General features: G+C 53.1%; 1 protein-coding gene across 3 annotated transcripts in view; it reads left to right on the top strand.

Moving 5' to 3' along the window:
• Nucleotides 1–18946, top strand: part of LOC121285552 (sarcoplasmic/endoplasmic reticulum calcium ATPase 2) — a 179362-nt gene that overhangs the window by 88315 nt on the left and 72101 nt on the right. For all 3 annotated transcript variants that reach the window (XM_041202082.1, XM_041202081.1, XM_041202083.1), the window contains one exon: nucleotides 17110–17214. In XM_041202082.1, coding sequence (XP_041058016.1) covers nucleotides 17110–17214 — 105 coding nt within the window. The remainder of the gene's footprint in view (nucleotides 1–17109; nucleotides 17215–18946) is intronic.

Raw genomic sequence — 18946 nt, 5'->3', positions numbered from 1 at the left:
CCTCCCTCCCTCCCTCCCTCCCTCCCTCCCTCCCTTTTACTTCGCCCTCCCTCCCTCCATCCCTCCCTTTTACTTGGCCCTCCATCCCTCCCTCCCTCCCTCCCTCCCTTTTTACTTGGCCCTCCATCCCTCCCTCCCTCCCTCCCTCCCTCCCTCCCTCCCTCCCTCCCTTTTTACTTGGCCCTCCATCCCTCCCTCCCTCCCTTTTACTTGGCCATCCCTCCCTCCCTCCCTCCCTCCCTCCCTTTTACATGGACCTCCCTCCCTCCCTCCCTCCCTCCCTCCCTCCCTCCCTCCCTCCCTCCCTTTTACATGGACCTCCCTCCCTCCCTCCCTCCCTCCCTCCCTTTTACATGGCCCTCCCTCCCTCCCTTTTACATGGCCCTCCCTCCCTCCCTTTTACATGGCCCTCCCTCCCTCCCTTTTACATGGACCTCCCTCCCTCCCTTTTACATGGACCTCCCTCCCTCCCTCCCTCCCTTTTACATGGCCCTCCCTCCCTCCTTCCCTCCTTTCCTCCCTCCCTCCCTCCCTCCCTCCCTTTTACTTGGCCCTCCCTCCCTCCCTCCCTCCCTCCCTCCCTTTTACATGGCCCTCCCTCCCCTCCCTTTTTCCTGGCCCTCCCCTCCCTTTTTCCTGGCCCTCCTCTCCCTTTTTCCTGGCCCTCCCCCCCCTCCCTTTTTCCTGGCCCTCCCTCCCCTCCCTTTTTCCTGGCCCTCCCTCCCCTCCCTCCCTCCCTCCCTCCCTCCCTCCCTTTTACTTCGCCCTCCCTCCCTCCATCCCTCCCTTTTACTTGGCCCTCCATCCCTCCCTCCCTCCCTCCCTCCCTTTTTACTTGGCCCTCCATCCCTCCCTCCCTCCCTCCCTCCCTCCCTCCCTCCCTCCCTCCCTCCCTCCCTCCCTCCCTCCCTCCCTCCCTTTCTCCCTCCCTCCCTTTTACATGGCCCTCCCGCCCTCCCTCCCGCCCTCCCTCCCGCCCTCCCTCCCGCCCTCCCTTTTAAACGGCCCTCCCTCCCTCCCTCCCTCCCTTTTACCTCGCCCTCCCTCCCTCCCTCCCTTTTACCTGGCCCTCCCTCCCTCCCTCCCTCCCTCCCTTTTATTTGTCCCTCCCTCCCTGTTACCTGGCCCTTCCTCCCTCCCTCCCTCTCCTACCTTTTTCCTGGCCCTCCTTCCCTCCCTTTTTCCTGGCCCTCCCTCTCCTACCTTTTTCCTGGCCCTCCCTCGTTCCCTCCCGCCTCGCTCCCTCCCTTTTACCTGGCACTCTCTCCCTCCTACCCTTTTCCCTGGCCCTCCCACCCTCCCTTTTACCTGGTCCTCCCTCCCACCCTGTTACCTGGCCCTCCCTCCCACCCTCCCTCTTACCTGGCCCTCCCTCCCTCCCTCCCTTTTACATGGTCCTCCCTCCCTCCCATTTACATGGCCCTCCCTCCCTCCCTCCCTCCCTTTTACATGGCCCTCCCTCCCTCCATCCCTCCCTTTTACATGGCCCTCCCTCCCTCCCTCCCTCCCTCCCTCCCTCCCTCCCTCCCTTCCTCCCTTCCTCCCTCCCTCCCTTCCTCCCTTTTACATGGCCCTCCCACCCTCCCTCCCTTTTGCATGGCCCTCCCTCCCTCCCTCCCTCCCTTTCTCCCTCCCTTTTACATGGCCCTCCCTCCCTCCCTTCCTCCCTCCCTTCCTCCCTCCCTCCCTTCCTCACTCCCTTCCTCCCTCCCTCCCTTTTACATGGCACTCCCTCCCTCCCTCCCTTTTACATGGCCCTCCCTCCCTCCCTTTTACATGGCCCTCCCTCCCTCCCTCCCTCCCTTTTACATGACCCTCCCTCCCTCCCTCCCTTTTACATGGCCCTCCCTCCCTCCCTCCCTCCCTCCCTTTTACATGGCCCTCCCTCCCTCCCTCCCTCCCTCCCTTTTACATGGCCCTCCCTCCCTCCCTTCCTCCCTTTACATGGCCCTCCCTCCCTCCCTCCCTCCCTCCCTCCCTTTTAAACGGCCCTCCCTCCCTCCCTCCCTCCCTCCCTCCCTTTTTAACGGCCCTCCCTCCCTTCCTCCCTCCCTCCCTCCCTTTTAAACGGCCCTCCCTCCCTTTTAAACGGCCCTCCCTCCCTTTTAAACGGCCCTCCCTCCCTTTTAAACGGCCCTCCCTCCCTTTTATTTGTCCCTCCCACCCTGTTACCTGGCCCTCCCTCCCACCCTCCCTCTTACCTGGCCCTCCCTCCCTCCCTTTTACCTGGCCCTCCCTCCCTCCCTCCCTCCCTCCTACCTGGCCCTCCCTCCCTCCCTCCCTCCCTCCCTTTTATTTGTCCCTCCTACCCTTTTACCTGGCTTCCCTTCCCTCCCTTTTTCCTGGCCCTCCCTCTCCTACCTTTTTCCTGGCCCTCCCTCTCCTACCTTTTTCCTGGCCCTCCGTCCCTCCCTCCCTCCCTTCCTTTTTCCTGGCCCTCCCTCCCTCCCTCCCTCCCTCCCTTCCTCCCTTTTACTTGGCCCTCCCACCCTCCCTTTTTCTTGGCCCTCCCTCCCTCCCTCCCTCCCTTTTACTTGGCCCTCCCTCCTTCCCTTCCTCCCTCCCTCCCTTCCTCCCTCCCTCCCTTCCTCCCTCCCTCCCTCCCTACCTTCCTCCCTCCCTTCCTTTTACTTGGCCCTCCCTCCCTCCCTCCCTCCCTCCCTCCCTCCCTCCCTCCCTTTTACTTGGCCCTCCCTCCCTCCCTTTTACTTGGCCCTCCCTCCCTCCCTTTTACTTGGCCCTCCCTCCCTCCCTTTTACTTGGCCCTCCCTCCCTCCCTTTTACTTGGTCCTCCCTCCCTCCCTTTTACTTGGCCCTCCCTCCCTCCCTTTTACTTGGCCCGCCCTCCCTCCCTCCCTTTTACTTGGCCCTCCCTCCCTCCCTCCCTCCCTCCCTCCCTTTTACTTGGCCCTCCCTCCCTCCCTCCCTCCCTCCCACCCACCCTTTTACTTGGCCCTCCCTCCCTCCCTCCCTCCCTCCCTCCCTTTTACTTGGCCCTCCCTCCCTCCCTCCCTCCCTCCCTCCCTTTTACTTGGCCCTCCCTCCCTTTTTCCTGGCCCTCCCTCCCCTACCATATTCCTGGCCCTCCCTTCCTCCCTCCCTCCCTTTTACCTGGCCCTACCTCCCTCCCTTTTACCTGGCCCTCCCTTCCTCCCTCTCTCCCTCCCACCCTCTCTCCCTCCCACCCTCCCTCCTTCCCTTTTACCTGGCCGTCCATTTCTCCCTCTCTCCCTCACTCCCTCCCTTTTTCCTGGCCCTCCCTCCCCTCCCCTCCCTTTTTCCTGGCCCTCCCTCCCCTCCCTTTTTCCTGGCCCTCCCTCCCCTCCCTTTTTCCTGGCCCTCCCTCCCCTCCCTTTTTCCTGGCCCTCCCCTCCCCTCCCCTCCCCTCCCTTTTACCTGGACCTCCCTCCCTTCCTCCCTTCCTCCCTCCCTTCCTCCCTTTTACATGGACCTCCCTCCCTCCCTTTTACATGGACCTCCCTCCCTCCCTCCCTCCCTTTTACATGGACCTCCCTCCCTCCCTCCCTCCCTCCCTCCCTCCCTTTTACATGGCCCTCCCTCCCTCCCTCCCTCCCTCCCTTTTACATGGCCCTCCCTCCCTTCCTCCCTCCCTCCCTCCCTCCCTTCCTCCCTCCCTCCCTCCCTTCCTCCCTCCCTCCCTCCCTCCCTCCCTCCCTCCCTCCCTCCCTCCCTTCCTTCCTCCCTCCCTCCCTCCCTCCCTTCCTTCCTCCCTCCCTCCCTTTTAAATGCCCCTCTCTACCTCCCTTTTAAATGGCCCTCCCTCCCCTCCCTTTTTCCTGGCCCTCCCGCCCTCCCTCCCTCCCTCCCTCCCTCCCTTTTACTTCGCCCTCCCTCCCTCCATCCCTCCCTTTTACTTGGCCCTCCATCCCTCTCTCCCTCCCTTTTACTTGGCCCTCCATCCCTCCCTCCCTCCCTCCCTCCCTTTTTACTTGGCCCTCCATCCCTCCCTCCCTCCCTCCCTCCCTCCCTCCCTCCCTCCCTCCCTTTTTACTTGGCCCTCCATCCCTCCCTCCCTCCCTTTTACTTGGCCATCCCTCCCTCCCTCCCTCCCTCCCTTCCTCTCTCCCTTCCTTTTACCTGGCCTTCCCTCGTTCCCTCCCGCCTCGCTCCCTCCCTTTTACCTGGCACTCTCTACCTCCCTTTTTCCTGGCCCTCCCTCCCCTCCCTTTTTCCTGGCCCTCCCTCCCCTCCCTTTTTCCTGGCCCTCCCTCCCCTCCCTTTTTCCTGGCCCTCCCTCCCCTCCCCTCCCCTCCCCTCCCTTTTTCCTGCCCTCCCTCCACCCCCTCCCTCCACCCCCTCCCTTTTTCCTGGCCCTCCCTCCCCTCCCTTTTCCTGGCCCTCCCCTCCCCTCCCTTTTTCCTGGCCCTCCCCTCCCCTCCCTTTTTCCTGGCCCTCCCTCCCCTCCCTTTTTCCTGGCCCTCCCTCCCCTCCCTTTTTCCTGGCCCTCCCTCCCCTCCCTTTTTCCTGGCCCTCCCCCCGCCTCCCTTCCCTTTTTCCTGGCCCTCCCCCCCCTCCATTTTTCCTGGCCCTCCCCCCCCTCCATTTTTCCTGGCCCTCCCCCCCCTCCCTTTTTCCTGGCCCTCCCTCCCCTCCCTTTTTCCTGGCCCTCCCTCCCCTCCCTTTTTCCTGGCCCTCCCCCCCCTCCCTTTTTCCTGGCCCTCCCTCCCCTCCCTTTTTCCTGGCCCTCCCTCCCCTCCCTTTTTCCTGGCCCTCCCTCCCCTCCCTTTTTCCTGGCCCTCCCTCCCCTCCCTTTTTCCTGGCCCTCCCTCCCCTCCCTTTTTCCTGGCCCTCCCTCCCCTCCCTTTTTCCTGGCCCTCCCTCCCCTCCCTTTTTCCTGGCCCTCCCTCCCCTCCCTTTTTCCTGGCCCTCCCTCGTTCCCTCCCTGCCTCCCTCCCTCCCTTTTACATGCCCCTCTCTACCTCCCTTTTAAATGGCCCTCCCTCCCCTCCCTTTTTCCTGGCCCTCCCTCCCCTCCCTTTTACTTGGCCCTCCCTCCCTCCCTCCCTTTTACTTGGCCCTCCCTCCCTCTCCTTTTACTTGGCCCTCCCTCCCTCTCCCTTTACTTGGCCCTCCCTCCCTCCCTCCCTCCCTCCCTCCCTTTTACTTGGCTCTCCCTCCCTCCCTTTTACTTGGCTCTCCCTCCCTCCCTTTTACTTGGCCCTCCCTCCCTCCCTCCCTCCCACCCACCCACCCTGTTACTTGGCCCTCCCTCCCTCCCTCCCTTTTACTTGGCCCTCCCTCCCTCCCTCCCTCCCTTTTACTTGGCCCTCCCTCCCTCCCTCCCTCCCTCCCTCCCTTTTACTTGGCCCTCCCTCCCTCCCTCCCTCCCTCCCTCCCTCCCTCCCTTTTACTTGGCCCTCCCTCCCTTTTTCCTGGCCCTCCCTCCCCTACCATATTCCTGGCCCTCCCTCCCTCCCTCCCTCCCTCCCTTTTTCCTGGCCCTCCCTCCCTCCCTTTTTCCTGGCCCTCCCTCCCTCCCTTTTTCCTGGCCCTCCCTCCCTCCCTTTTTCCTGGCCCTCCCTCCCTCCCTTTTTCCTGGCCCTCCCTCCCCTACCATATTCCTGGCCCTCCCTTCCTCCCTCCCTCCCTCCCTTTTACCTGGCCCTACCTCCCTCCCTTTTACCTGGCCCTCCCTTCCTCCCTCTCTCCCTCCCACCCTCCCTCCTTCCCTTTTACCTGGCCGTCCATTTCTCCCTCTCTCCCTCACTCCTCCCTTTTTCCTGGCCCTCCCTCCCCTCCCCTCCCCTCCCTTTTTCCTGGCCCTCCCTCCCTTCCCTTTTTCCTGGCCCTCCCTCCCCTCCCTTTTTCCTGGCCCTCCCTCCCCTCCCTTTTTCCTGGCCCTCCCTCCCCTCCCTTTTTCCTGGCCCTCCCTCCCCTCCCTTTTTCCTGGCCCTCCCTCCCTCCCCTCCCTTTTTCCTGGCCCTCCCTCCCCTCCCTTTTTCCTGGCCTTCCCTCCCTCCCTCCCTCCCTCCCTCCCTCCCTCCCTCCCTCCCTTTTACATGGACCTCCCTCCCTCCCTCCCTCCCTCCCTCCCTTTTACATGGACCTCCCTCCCTCCCTCCCTCCCTCCCTCCCTCCCTCCCTCCCTCCCTTTTACATGGCCCTCCCTCCCTCCCTTTTTACATGGCCCTCCCTCCCTCCCTTTTACATGGCCCTCCCTCCCTCCCTTTTACATGGACCTCCCTCCCTCCCTTTTACATGGACCTCCCTCCCTCCCTCCCTCCCTTTTACATGGCCCTCCTTCCCTCCCTCCTTCCCTCCCTCCCTCCCTCCCTCCCTCCCTCCCTCCCTTTTACATGGCCCTCCCTCCCCTCCCTTTTTCCTGGCCCTCCCTCCCCTCCCTTTTTCCTGGCCCTCCCTCCCCTCCCTTTTCCTGGCCCTCCCTCCCCTCCCTTTTCCTGGCCCTCCCTCCCCTCCCTTTTTCCTGGCCCTCCCTCCCCTCCCTTTTTCCTGCCCTCCCTCCCCTCCCTTTTACCTGGCCCTCCCTCCCTCCCTTTTAAATGGCCCTCTCTACCTCCCTTTTAAATGGCCCTCTCTACCTCCCTTTTAAATGGCCCTCTCTACCTCCCTTTTAAATGGCCCTCTCTACCTCCCTTTTAAATGGCCCTCCCTCCCCTCCCTTTTTCCTGGCCCTCCCGCCCTCCCTCCCTCCCTCCCTCCCTCCCTCCCTCCCTCCCTCCCTCCCTCCCTTTTACTTGGCCCTCCCTCCCTCCATCCCTCCCTTTTACTTGGCCCTCCATCCCTCCATCCCTCCCTTTTACTTGGCCCTCCATCCCTCTCTCCCTCCCTTTTACTTGGCCCTCCATCCCTCCCTCCCTCCCTCCCTCCCTCCCTTTTACTTGGCCCTCCATCCCTCCCTCCCTCCCTCCCTCCATCCCTCCCTCCCTCCCTCCCTCCCTCCATCCCTCCCTCCCTCCCTTTTACTTGGCCATCCCTCCCTCCCTCCCTCCCTCCCTCCCTCCCTCCCTTTTACATGGACCTCCCTCCCTCCCTCCCTCCCTCCCTTTTACATGGACCTCCCTCCCTCCCTCCCTCCCTCCCTCCCTCCCTCCCTTTTACATGGCCCTCCCTCCCTCCCTTTTACATGGCCCTCCCTCCCTCCCTTTTACATGGACCTCCCTCCCTCCCTTTTACATGGCCCTCCCTCCCTCCCTTTTACATGGACCTCCCTCCCTCCCTCCCTCCCTCCCTCCCTCCCTCCCTTTTACATGGCCCTCCCTCCCTCCTTCCCTCCTTCCCTCCCTCCCTCCCTCCCTCCCTCCCTCCCTCCCTCCCTCCCTCCCTCCCTCCCTCCCTCCCTCCCTCCCTCCCTCCCTTTTACTTGGCCCTCCCTCCCTCCCTCCCTCCCTTTTACATGGCCCTCCCTCCCCTCCCTTTTTCCTGGCCCTCCCCTCCCTTTTTCCTGGCCCTCCCTCCCCTCCCTTTTTCCTGGCCCTCCCTCCCCTCCCTTTTTCCTGGCCCTCCCTCCCCTCCCTTTTTCCTGGCCCTCCCTCCCCTCCCTTTTTCCTGGCCCTCCCTCCCCTCCCTTTTTCCTGGCCCTCCCTCCCCTCCCTTTTACCTGGCCCTCCCTCCCTCCCTTTTAAATGGCCCTCTCTACCTCCCTTTTAAATGGCCCTCTCTACCTCCCTTTTAAATGGCCCTCCCTCCCCTCCCTTTTTCCTGGCCCTCCCGCCCTCCCTCCCTCCCTCCCTCCCTCCCTTTTACTTCGCCCTCCCTCCCTCCATCCCTCCCTTTTACTTGGCCCTCCATCCCTCTCTCCCTCCCTTTTACTTGGCCCTCCATCCCTCCCTCCCTCCCTCCCTCCCTTTTTACTTGGCCCTCCATCCCTCCCTCCCTCCCTCCCTCCCTCCCTCCCTCCCTCCCTCCCTTTTTACTTGGCCCTCCATCCCTCCCTCCCTCCCTTTTACTTGGCCATCCCTCCCTCCCTCCCTCCCTCCCTTCCTCTCTCCCTTCCTTTTACCTGGCCTTCCCTCGTTCCCTCCCGCCTCGCTCCCTCCCTTTTACCTGGCACTCTCTACCTCCCTTTTTCCTGGCCCTCCCTCCCCTCCCTTTTTCCTGGCCCTCCCTCCCCTCCCTTTTTCCTGGCCCTCCCTCCCCTCCCTTTTTCCTGGCCCTCCCTCCCTCCCACCCGCCCTCCCTCCCTCCCTCCCTCCCTCCCTCCATCCCACCCGCCCTCCCTCCCTCCCTCCCTTTTACTTGGTCCTCCCTCCCTCCCTTTTATTTGGCCCTCCCTCCCTCCATCCCTCCCTTTTACTTGGCCCTCTCTCCCTCCCTCCATCCCTCCCTTTTACTTGGCCCTCCATCCCTCCCTCCCTCCCTTTTACATGGCCCTCCCTCCCTCCCTCCCTCCCTTTTACTTGGCCCTCCATCCCTCCCTCCCTCCCTTTTACTTGGCCCTCCATCCCTCCCTCCCTCCCTTTTACTTGGCCCACCCTCCCTCCCTCCCTCCCTTTTACTTGGCCCTCCCTCCCTCCCTCCCTCCCTCCCTTTTACTTGGCCCTCCCTCCCTTTTACTTGGCCCTCCCTCCCTCCCTCCCTTTTACTTGGCCCTCCCTCCCTCCCTCCCTCCCTTTTACTTGGCCCTCCCTCCCTCCCTCCCTCCCTCCCTCCCTTTTACTTGGCCCTCCCTCCCTCCCTTTTACTTGGCCCTCCCTCCCTCCCTTTTACTTGGCCCTCCCTCCCTCCCTCCCTCCCTCCCTTTTACTTGGCCCTCCCTCCCTCCCTTCCACCCTCCCTTTTACCTGTCCCTCCCTCCCTCCCTTCCTCCCTTTTACCCTGGCCCTCCCTCCCTCCCTCCCTCCCTCGCTCCCTTTTACCTGTGCCTCCCCTCCCTCCCTCCCTCCCGCCTCTTCCTCCCTTCCTTTTACCTGTCCCTTCCCCCTCTCCCCTCCCTTCCTCCCCCTCCCTTCCTCCCCCTCCCTTCCTCCCCCTCCCTTCCTCCCCCTCCCTTCCTTCCCTTCCCTTTCCTCCCCCTCCCTTCCTTCCCTTTCCTCCCTCCCTTGCCTTTCCTCCCTCCCTTTCCTTCCCTTCTTCCCTTCCTCTCCTTCCCTCCCTCCCTCCCCCTCCTTCCCTCCCTCCCTCCCCCTCCCTTCCACCCCCTCCCTTCCACCCCCTCCCTTCCACCCCCTCCCTTCCACCCCCTCCCTTCCACCCCCTCCCTTCCACCCCCTCCCTTCCACCCCCTCCCTTCCTCCCCCTCCCTTCCTCCCCCTCCCTTCCTCCCCCTCCCTTCCTCCCCCTCCCTTCCTCCCCCTCCCTTCCTCCCCCTCCCTTCCTCCCCCTCCCTTCCTCCCCCTCCCTTCCTCCCCCTCCCTTCCTCCCCCTCCCTTCCTCCCCCTCCCTTCCTCCCCCTCCCTTCCTCCCCCTCCCTTCCTCCCCCTCCCTTCCTTCCCCTCCCTTCCTCCCCTTCCCTTCCTCCCCCTCCCTTTCCTTCCCCTCCGTTCCCTTCCTCCCCCTCCCTTCCTTCCCTTCCCTCCCCCTCCCTTCCTCCCCCTCCCTTCCCCTCCCTTTCCTTCCCCTCCCTTCCTCCCCCTCCTTTCCTTCCCTTCCCTTTCCTCCCCCTCCCTCCCTTACCTTTCCTCCCTCCCTTCCCTTTCCTCCCTCCCTTTCCTTTCCTCCTCCCTTTCCTTCCTTTCTTCCCTTCCCTTCCCTTCCTCCCCCTCCCTTCCTCCCCCTCCCTTCCTCCCCCTCCCTTCCCTTCCCCTCCCTTCCCTTCCCTCCCTCTACCTTCCTCCCCGTCCCTTCCCTTCCCGTCCCTTCCCTCCCCCTCCCTTCCTCCCCCTCCCTTCCCCTCCCTTTCCTTCCCCTCCCTTCCTCCCCCTCCTTTCCTTCCCTTCCCTTTCCTCCCCCTCCCTCCCTTACCTTTCCTCCCTCCCTTCCCTTTCCTCCCTCCCTTTCCTTTCCTCCCTCCCTTTCCTTCCTTTCTTCCCTTCCCTTCCCTTCCTCCCCCTCCCTTCCTCCCCCTCCCTTCCTCCCCCTCCCTTCCTCCCCCTCCCTTCCTCCCCCTCCCTTCCTCCCCCTCCCTCCCCTTCCCTCCCTCTACCTTCCTCCCCGTCCCTTCCCTTCCCGTCCCTTCCCTCCCCCTCCCTTCCTCCCCCTCCTTTCCTTCCCTTCCCTTTCCTCCCCCTCCCTTCCTTACCTTTCCTCCCTCCCTTTTCTTCCCTTCTTCCCTTCCCTTCCCTTCCTCCCCTTCCCTTCCTCCCCCTCCCTCCCTCCCCTTCCCTCCCTCCCCCTCCTTTCCTTCCCTTCCCTTTCCTCCCCCTCCCTTCCTTACCTTTCCTCCCTCCCTTTCCTTCCCTTCTTCCCTTCCCTTCCCTTCCCTTCCTCCCCTTCCCTCCCTCCCCCTCCCTCCCTCCCTTCCTCCCCCTCCCTCCCTCCCTTCCTCCCCCTCCCTTCCTCCCCCTCCCTTCCTCCCCCTCCCTTCCCTTCCCTTCCCTTCCCCTCCCTTCCCTTCCTCCCCCTCCCTTCCTTCCCTTCCCTTTCCTCCCCCTCCCTTCCTTACCTTTCCTCCCCCTCCCTTCCTTACCTTTCCTCCCTTTCCTTCCCTCCCCTCCCTTCCTCCCCCTCCCTTCCTCCCCCTCCCTTCCTCCCCCTCCCTTCCTCCCCCTCCCTTCCTCCCCCTCCCTCCCTTCCCTTCCCTTCTTCCCCCTCCCTCCCTCCCCCTCCCTTCCCTTCCCTCCCCCTCCCTTCCTCCCCCTCCCTTCCTCCCCCTCCCTTCCTCCCCCTCCCTTCCTCCCCCTCCCTTCCTCCCCCTCCCTTCCTCCCCCTCCCTTCCTCCCCCTCCCTTCCCTTCCTCCCTTCCCTTCCTCCCCTTCCTCCCTTCCCTTCCCTTCCCTTCCCTTCCCTTCCCTTCCCTTCCCTTCCCTTCCCTTCCCTTCTTCCTTCCCTTCCCTTCCCTTCCCTTCCTTCATCTCCCTCCCTGTCCCTCTACCTCTACCTGCCCCCTCCTTGCCCCCCGCCCCACCCAACAGCAGTAATTCCTGCTGTGATCCACTGTTGCCAGCACATTCCATCATTGGCCAATGTAACACCTGCCTTCATAATAGTCGAGTCTAGTGCAAGGCTACTACAGCCCTGGTCATGGGCTTCCAACTCCTACTTACTTTAAAAAGAAATTGGATCAGACTGGTATCATTTCAATAACAATACAAAATAAAACTAAATCTGTTAGCTCTATACCAGTTAATAATGAGTGATCTGATCCTACCTGAAATATAAACCTGGTAATCAGTTGTTAGATTTAGCCAAAATAAAAATAAAAACAGCTGAAAAAACTCGGCAGGTCTGACAGCATCTGCGGAGAGGGATACAGTTAACGTTTTGAGTCCATATGACTCTTCAACAGAACTGAGTTTGTGCTCCTCTCCGCAGATACTGCCAGACCTGCTGAGTTTTTCCAGGTATTTTTATTTTTGTTTTGGATTTCCAGCATCCGCAGTTTTTTGCTTTTATTTTAGATTTAGCCAGATGAGTATAGGAGGACAGCAACACTAAAATGAATGCTGGGATGAAAATAAATAAATTGACATTTGGGGGAAATAATTCAGAGTTCTTGTTTCTGCACAGCAAAGCTAAAGGTGAAACTATGGAAAACTAAGAGTTTATTTCTATAACTGAAAGAGAGGGAAGTATTCAAACACTTCCTTTCACTTGAGGCCATGTCAAAGCTGCTTATCAGTGAAAGGACAGGCTATGCTAAGGGTGGGAGACAGTCCCCTCAGCATCCCACAAAATGCTGGGGAGATACTGTGGAATGACCTGCTGTAATTACAGGTTATTATTGTTCTTGCCAAGTGAAGTATGCTGTATTGCAGCCTACAAGAAGTCATCCCGTTAGATCTCAAGTCAAGTACAAATGTTTGACTTGTAATAAACTAACCTATTTTGTCATCTTTTGGGTGCAGTATGTTTATTGTTGAAGCACATCAGTGCAGCTTATTATGGTTGTCTGGAACTCAACTTTTGTATGCTGAGATTAAGGGAAAAGATGACAGGCTGAAGTAAGGCGATTAACTTTTTACTTCAAAGTTACTGTATTCTATTTCCTCACTTCAGCCCAAATGAAGTTTTCTTTTGTTCTTCCAACTCCCTGATCAGAATTTAAGTTGTGCATACTCTTTTTTTGCAGTGCCTGTTGTGTTCAATCTGCTGATGATTTAAATACAGTGAAGGCGCATGGAGGAGGAAAATTGGTTGCACAGGACCCTCACACAATTTCTAGCAGTCAGACTATATTAATAGAGGTCTGGTAGCAGGTTCACCTGATCGCAGAGGAGGTGCATAGTGCCAGGAAGATGAGGAAGATAACAAGATAGGGAGGAGAAAGAAAGCTTGTATCAGTATCATTTTTAAAATTGTATATTCCAGCAATATCCAAGAATGACTTAATTTTTGTGCTATACATCTCAGATTTGTAGTTTATTTGACTTTAGCAAATTTGTATTCAATCTGTTACCTCCAATAGGGATGGGTGACTTGAAGCTGCTGTCTTAATGTGGTTTGATGTTTAATGGTGTTTTTTTGAGTATTAAATGTAACTGTTTTCACATGTTTCTGTACCTTTCTGGTGGTATGTGCACATGAATGTGGGTTATTGGTGCATTTAATTTATGCAGGCTGTACTTTTTATTTTTAACCATCCATTTACTCCTGCAGATGTTAGCTCGGTATAAGGCAATATAAATTGTTTAACAGGGCAAACTAGAGTACTAATTTTCACTTTTTGCTGCAGCTATGGGCCTCAGGCCTGGGTTCCATCCAAATGATACCTGTTAGTGCTATGGGGCTGTAATTCTTAATTCTGCTCAGGAGAGTGCTCTGTACATAAGTGGTTAAGTGGATGTTCTCAGCAGTTTGGGTTGAAGTGTTTATGAAATAAAAGTAATAAGTCCATATTTGCAACAGTTTTATTTAATTACAGATAGATTTAAATAGCACTCAGGATGTTGAAGGGACCTTCCTTTAACCTGGTTTGATACCACAATGGAGTTGTACTTGTATAGCTGAAAGGATTTAAACAGACTGTAATTGGACTGTTCCATTGTTTATACATGTTTTTGGTTTTGTTTTGGCTTGTTACCTTTTTAGGAAATAAATTCTCCAGGGAATTTTTCACTCAGTCTGAATTCAGTACAAGCCCCGATTATAGGTTTAAATTCACTTTAAGTTGTGGTATAAACGTATATTTGAAACAACTTGATTGTTCTGCAGTGTTGAGACATTGATTAGGTTTTTTTCTTCTCGCAAAAATATACTTTATTCATAACAATTTATAAAATTATATTCTGTAATGGTTCAAATTATACATCACTGAAAGTGCAAAACAGCTTGAGTTATTTCCATACGTCATGAGGCACTCTGAGCTGCCTCAATACGATTGCAGTTACACATGACATTTATAATATGCATTTCATGACAAAGATAATGCCTGAGACATTTTACACAGTTTCAAGCCTCTTGGTTAACTGTGGCAGGTGGACCTTAGGCAGTGTCCTTTTGCCCAGTGAGCCTTTGCAGCAGCTGCCCAAAGCTTTAGTGTCCCTCAGCACGTGGTCCTGGACTTTGGAACATGCTAGTCTGAAACACTCAGGTCGTTGACAACTCTCTATACTGGAAGACCAATAAGTTTCAGGCAGACCGAAGAGTGTCTTTCACTGAGTTGGTGGTCCTCCAGCAGCAGTTGATGTTTGTCTCAGAGTGCGTTCCTGGGAATAGCCCATATAGCACAGAGGCCTCCATCATGGAGCTGCTCAGCGTGAACCTCGGTAAATACTGCTGCATTTCTTTCCAGACCTTCTTTGCAAAGATACGTTGTCGAAGGAGGTGGGCGATGGTCTGCTTTGAGGGCCGCGTGCAGAGGGGTTGAGAGTTTGGGCGTGCAGGAAAAGATCTGATGCAGTGGGCCTGTCTCACCACCAGCCAAGCTACGTCTCGGCACTTGAAAGTTCTGGCAATGCAACATACTGACAAATAACTTTGAAAGCCTGCTCAGGGAACCATCCGATAGTTTTTACTTTTCAAATGTAAGGTGCTTGGTAAGTCATGACCTTTTGAGTCTGAGCATTCCCTGATGTATTTATACTCTTAAACCTGGTGGAAAAGGCATATAACTGAAGCAACAACAATAGTTGCATACAATTGGGTGTTGAGCTGGAAAGTGTCTGTAGTTCCTTAAGTAGTGGGATTAATTTAATCACGGTCCTTATAGTGAAAGACTGCATTCAAATCGGAGATAATTATGGATAAAATATGTACCTCAGGAGAATGAATGCATATAATGTTTGTGCATCAAACATATATCCAAGGAGAATAAATGCTGTCAACAAGTGTCCTTAAGCATCCAAAGGGATTCAAACAGTTAACGTAACCACACTTCTGCACTGTTTATATCTAATGTTTTGGCTTGTGTTACCTTTATGGAAGTCAACTAAAGGGAAAAGTTAATGAGTCAATGCAGCTGCTATTCATAAATGACATCAAATGAAGCAATGTTGAATCAACAGTGGATATGGCATTGAATAAAAACATATCTTGAATGGAACAATGTGAAGCTACTCAGCAACACTGTTTCCTCTTCAGCCCCCAAAGTTAAACTTGTTTAGGAAATAAATTATTTCACACTCCGCACTGCCGGATTTGAGACAGAGGTAAAAGTTGGATCAGAAATGAAAATTTCTGTCAATCTGGAACGGCTGAGATGGGAGTAAGGTAAAGATTAACAACCAAGGCAGTGGAAACAGCATTGAAGTTGGATTAGTTGTAATCAGGCCTGGAACACATTCTTCTTTTGGGTGGGGTGTGGATGTTGGTGGTGGGGTTTGTGCACCTAAATTCACTGAAAACAGAAAATGATTGGTTTGGACGTGATTCTCCCTTTGTGTAACAAAATGAAATGTCTGTTTATGAAGAATGTGCTTGTGATTTCATTACAAATCTCCCTCACTGTATTTGCCAGAGAAAACAACATGGGCTACCGTTTTGAGGACTGGTGTAAAATGGTAGAAACTGAGCTGAAACTGTGCTTGATCTCGGTGTGTCTAGTTCTGGGCTTTTTGTGTGTTCTTTTTGAAATGATCTCCAATCTCTGCTGTGGAATTTTGCCCTGTAACTGATATTAAACTCTGATTAAAAATGTAGAACATATGAAGGGTAGAGAATCTCTAAATTGGCCTGCAGCACAAGGGCATGGGCATAACTTATATAGTCAACTTTGTTTTCACTTAGTTAAGTCTTTTCATGAAATTTGTACTCTTGAGGTACTCCATTAATCTTTTAACTGAGCTGCAGTAACACCTGAATGTTTGCATTTTACTTAGGATCTGGGCGTGTGCATGCATGTGTACCCGTATATTCCAGTAATGTGTCCAGGTTTCTCTCATGCTTTCCTTCTTTTCTCATTTGGTTATGACCCACTTTTTGGCAACCGATTTGCTCCTGGCATGATTCATCAGTTTTCTTTTCACCAGTTAGATGTGCTTCACTCAATAAGATTATGACTGGGCTGTGATTATATGTTAACTGTGCCTTACCACACTGTGGTACATTCCAGTGGTGATTGCTCGGTCTTTTTGTCTTGTAACATTGGTACGATGCCTGCATTCCCCATTACCTACTTGAATGACAAATCACCCTTAACCACCAAAGATTGTCAGTGTTGCTTGAGCAACTTTGCCTATTTGCTTGCTTTTGTGGGGAAGTAATGGTTTATATTTGTTATTTTCCGATGTTTGATTGAAAGAAACTCAGCAATTAGGAATCTTAAATGGAACTTCTAATATTTTGTCACCACACTTGCCATAATGTGGTTTTGATAATTCTCAGGAATCATCCTCACTTTTGAGTTCATTATTATACAGTTTGTATTTCTTATTTTGAAAAAGTGTGTATTTTTAAGGTAATTGGCAAATTGCCTTTCATTTCTAGAATCGGATTCAGTATGAATTGATCAAGGGCCCTGTGTCGAAATTCTAGTGAACCATGGATCACCAGACAAAATTGCTTGGAACTAAATTAGCAATTTAGCTGAGATTACAATGCCCAGTATGGGGAATGTTATCATTTTGCAGCATTAATGTCCTCTTTGAGTGTAGAGTACAAGGTAGTTTTATTTTCTTACCTTGCTTTTCTGTACATGTCTGAGGAGTCATGGGTGTGGAAACTGAGGAAGTGCTGCATGCCCCAGCATCAAAATTTCTGCCTACATCAGTGCAAAAGTTCGCCAAAGTAATTAAAAATGCATAATTTTCAAACTATGATATTCCTCCTTTGGTTTGGTACGTACTGACTAGTGCAGTACACCTGTTACCCCATGATATTTTCCCATTAAGGCTTGAAATATGTTTCACCCAGAGGAATACATTTCAATAAAAATCAGTTGTTTGAAGAATTTGGAGCCAGTGTCAATTTGTACTATCCTTTTATGACATCCAATCTAATACAAAATATTGAATTTTCTATTTTAGAGTGTATCCAATTTTGTCATGACCATTATTGAGTTGATGTGCTGATAATTTGCAAGTGAGATGCTGTTAAGTGCTATGAATTTGCATATTTAACTTTGTTTTCTGCACATTTAATAGACTGTGCAAATTATAAGCATGATTTTTGATGTTTATGTCTTACATTTCAATTGAGACAATTTTAAAATGCATGCAGAAGTTTTGTGAGTAAACCTGCTGCAAAAGGAACCTCGTTTTATAAGTTAAATATATTCGCCATTCTCCTTTCATGCTTTCAATTATTCTAATTAAGCATGTTTTTATGAAGGAAAATGCATCCAGAAAAAATACACAACTAAAAGCTCTAAGGGTTCATTTTCAAGTCTTTGAGCTTGGAGTGCAACAGTTTGCATTTATTGAATGTATTTGGATACAGTAAAATGAGACTGAAGAAAGGGCGTTTTTAAAATATCAATATGTGCCCTTTTACAATGCTTGAAAAGGTAAAGCGACACAGCCTGAAGACACTTAAAAGACAAATTGTGTAAGAAATGCACTGAAATGAGTTAAATGCATACAGATGTGTTATGGGTGTGTGCTGCCTTATTGAGTAAACAGTACGCTTCACAAAAACTTATCTGATCATTTGCAGGTTCTGGCCTGGTTTGAAGAAGGTGAAGAAACTGTAACTGCCTTTGTGGAGCCTTTCGTAATATTATTAATTCTAATAGCAAATGCTATCGTGGGTGTTTGGCAGGTAAGCTATTGTTTAAAAACCACTTTGTCATGGACATATTTAGGAATATTTAGCATTGCATTTTTTAATTTAACAAAATTTACTTAATGCAGTAAAGCCATTCAATTGCATTTTTAAAAAAATTATTTCATGGGATGTAGGTGCTGGTGCTATGATGAGATTTGAACTCATGTCCCCAGAGCATTGGTCTGGGCCTCTGGATTACTAGTCCAGTGACATTACCACTACGCCGTGGTCTCCCCCTTATGAGTGTGTATGTATATAAAATCGGAGTAGGCCCACTTTTTTCATTCTTGCTCCTCCTGTTAAAATTGGTATGTCCATGTGCGTTGCCACCTTGGAAGGGGCAACCTGGGAGCCAAAATATCGCTAATATTGACCTACCACTATGAGATCAAAGAACTGTTGTGCATGAAACAATCTTGTTTCTTTTTTCCACTTAGAGGTTTTTTCATAATTGTTTTAACATATTTTGCTAACTTTATAAACTGGATTCCAAAATTGTGCACATTTTGGTCTCGGGTCCTTGCAGTAACTCTAACTTGAAGGGTAGGGAGCAGGGCATAATATAGAATTAGAGCTAGATCAGTTAGTGAATCAATAAACACTTTTTCACAGTACTAGCAGTCTTTCTCTCTCTCTCTCTCTCTCAAAGGTAGTGGACAGTGGGTCAGTTGGAATTTTGAAAGCTCAAGATTTTTTTGCTGGTAAGGGTATCCAGGGACGTGGAGCAAAGACGGGCAAATAGAGCTGATTTATGAATTAACCATGATCTGATTGAATGGCAAAGCAGGCTCGAGGGGGCTGAAAGGTGCACTACTGTTCCTGTGTTTCAGTTATGCCGAGAAAGCGGAAGATACTTAATAGCGTAATGGAAAATAATATGGGACTAAGTGCTCTGTTACTAAGATGTTGGTTCCAGGTCTATTCAGCAGCGAGGTACAGTTGAACTATTGTATTTTGAGCTAAACCTGCATTCATCAAGTTCATGATTGAAGGAAGGCAGGCAGCTCATTTTAAATTGGTAGTTGTCTACTGATTTTCCACAAGAAGGCTGGCTGCAGAGCAGAATTCTTTCTCTGGTTGCACTTTCAGTGCTATGTATTTAAGTACGAACAGAATTTTGGTCTATTTTTTTTCATTCACCTCTTTAATCCTCCATCCCTAACTTTTGAACAGAGCAGCTTATTGCAGGGTGATATGAGATATTTTAGGAACGATTAGATTTCGTCCAGTCCGGTTTTGAGAATTTGCCTTTTTTTTTCTGGCATGGAGAGGATAGATTGAAAAACATGAACAGAAATTTGTGTTGATTTCATCGGGATTGGTGAGTGTTTTAATCTTGCCTTTCTTTTTTAGTTCTAAGCTTATTAAATTATAACAACGAAGCTCAGATACCTTATCTCAGTACTCCACAAACTATTTTCCAATCTGACTCAATTTTATTACCTGAAAATTAAAGTGACCACAGACAGCAGCAGAAACAAAACAGCAATAAGACAGAACATTCTGTATATAATTATTCAAGTTCATATATTAAAGGTCAACATTTGCATCATATTTAAATTCTGTGTTTTGAAGCACTTTGTAAAAATGTTATTTTATGAACTCATGTAGGCTTCAACCAAACTCTCTTTCTTCCCTGGTGACAGAAGACTCAATGAAGCCCCTCTTGTTTTTTCCCCACCCTGCCACAGCCCCTGCAGATGCATTGTAATCAGCCCTTCTCCTC

This window comes from Carcharodon carcharias, chromosome 13 (assembly GCF_017639515.1).
Source record: "Carcharodon carcharias isolate sCarCar2 chromosome 13, sCarCar2.pri, whole genome shotgun sequence".
In the NCBI taxonomy this organism is placed as follows: domain Eukaryota; kingdom Metazoa; phylum Chordata; class Chondrichthyes; order Lamniformes; family Lamnidae; genus Carcharodon; species Carcharodon carcharias.
The sequence above is the reverse complement of the archived record's forward strand: the minus strand, read 5'-3'. Positions and strand labels throughout refer to the sequence as shown.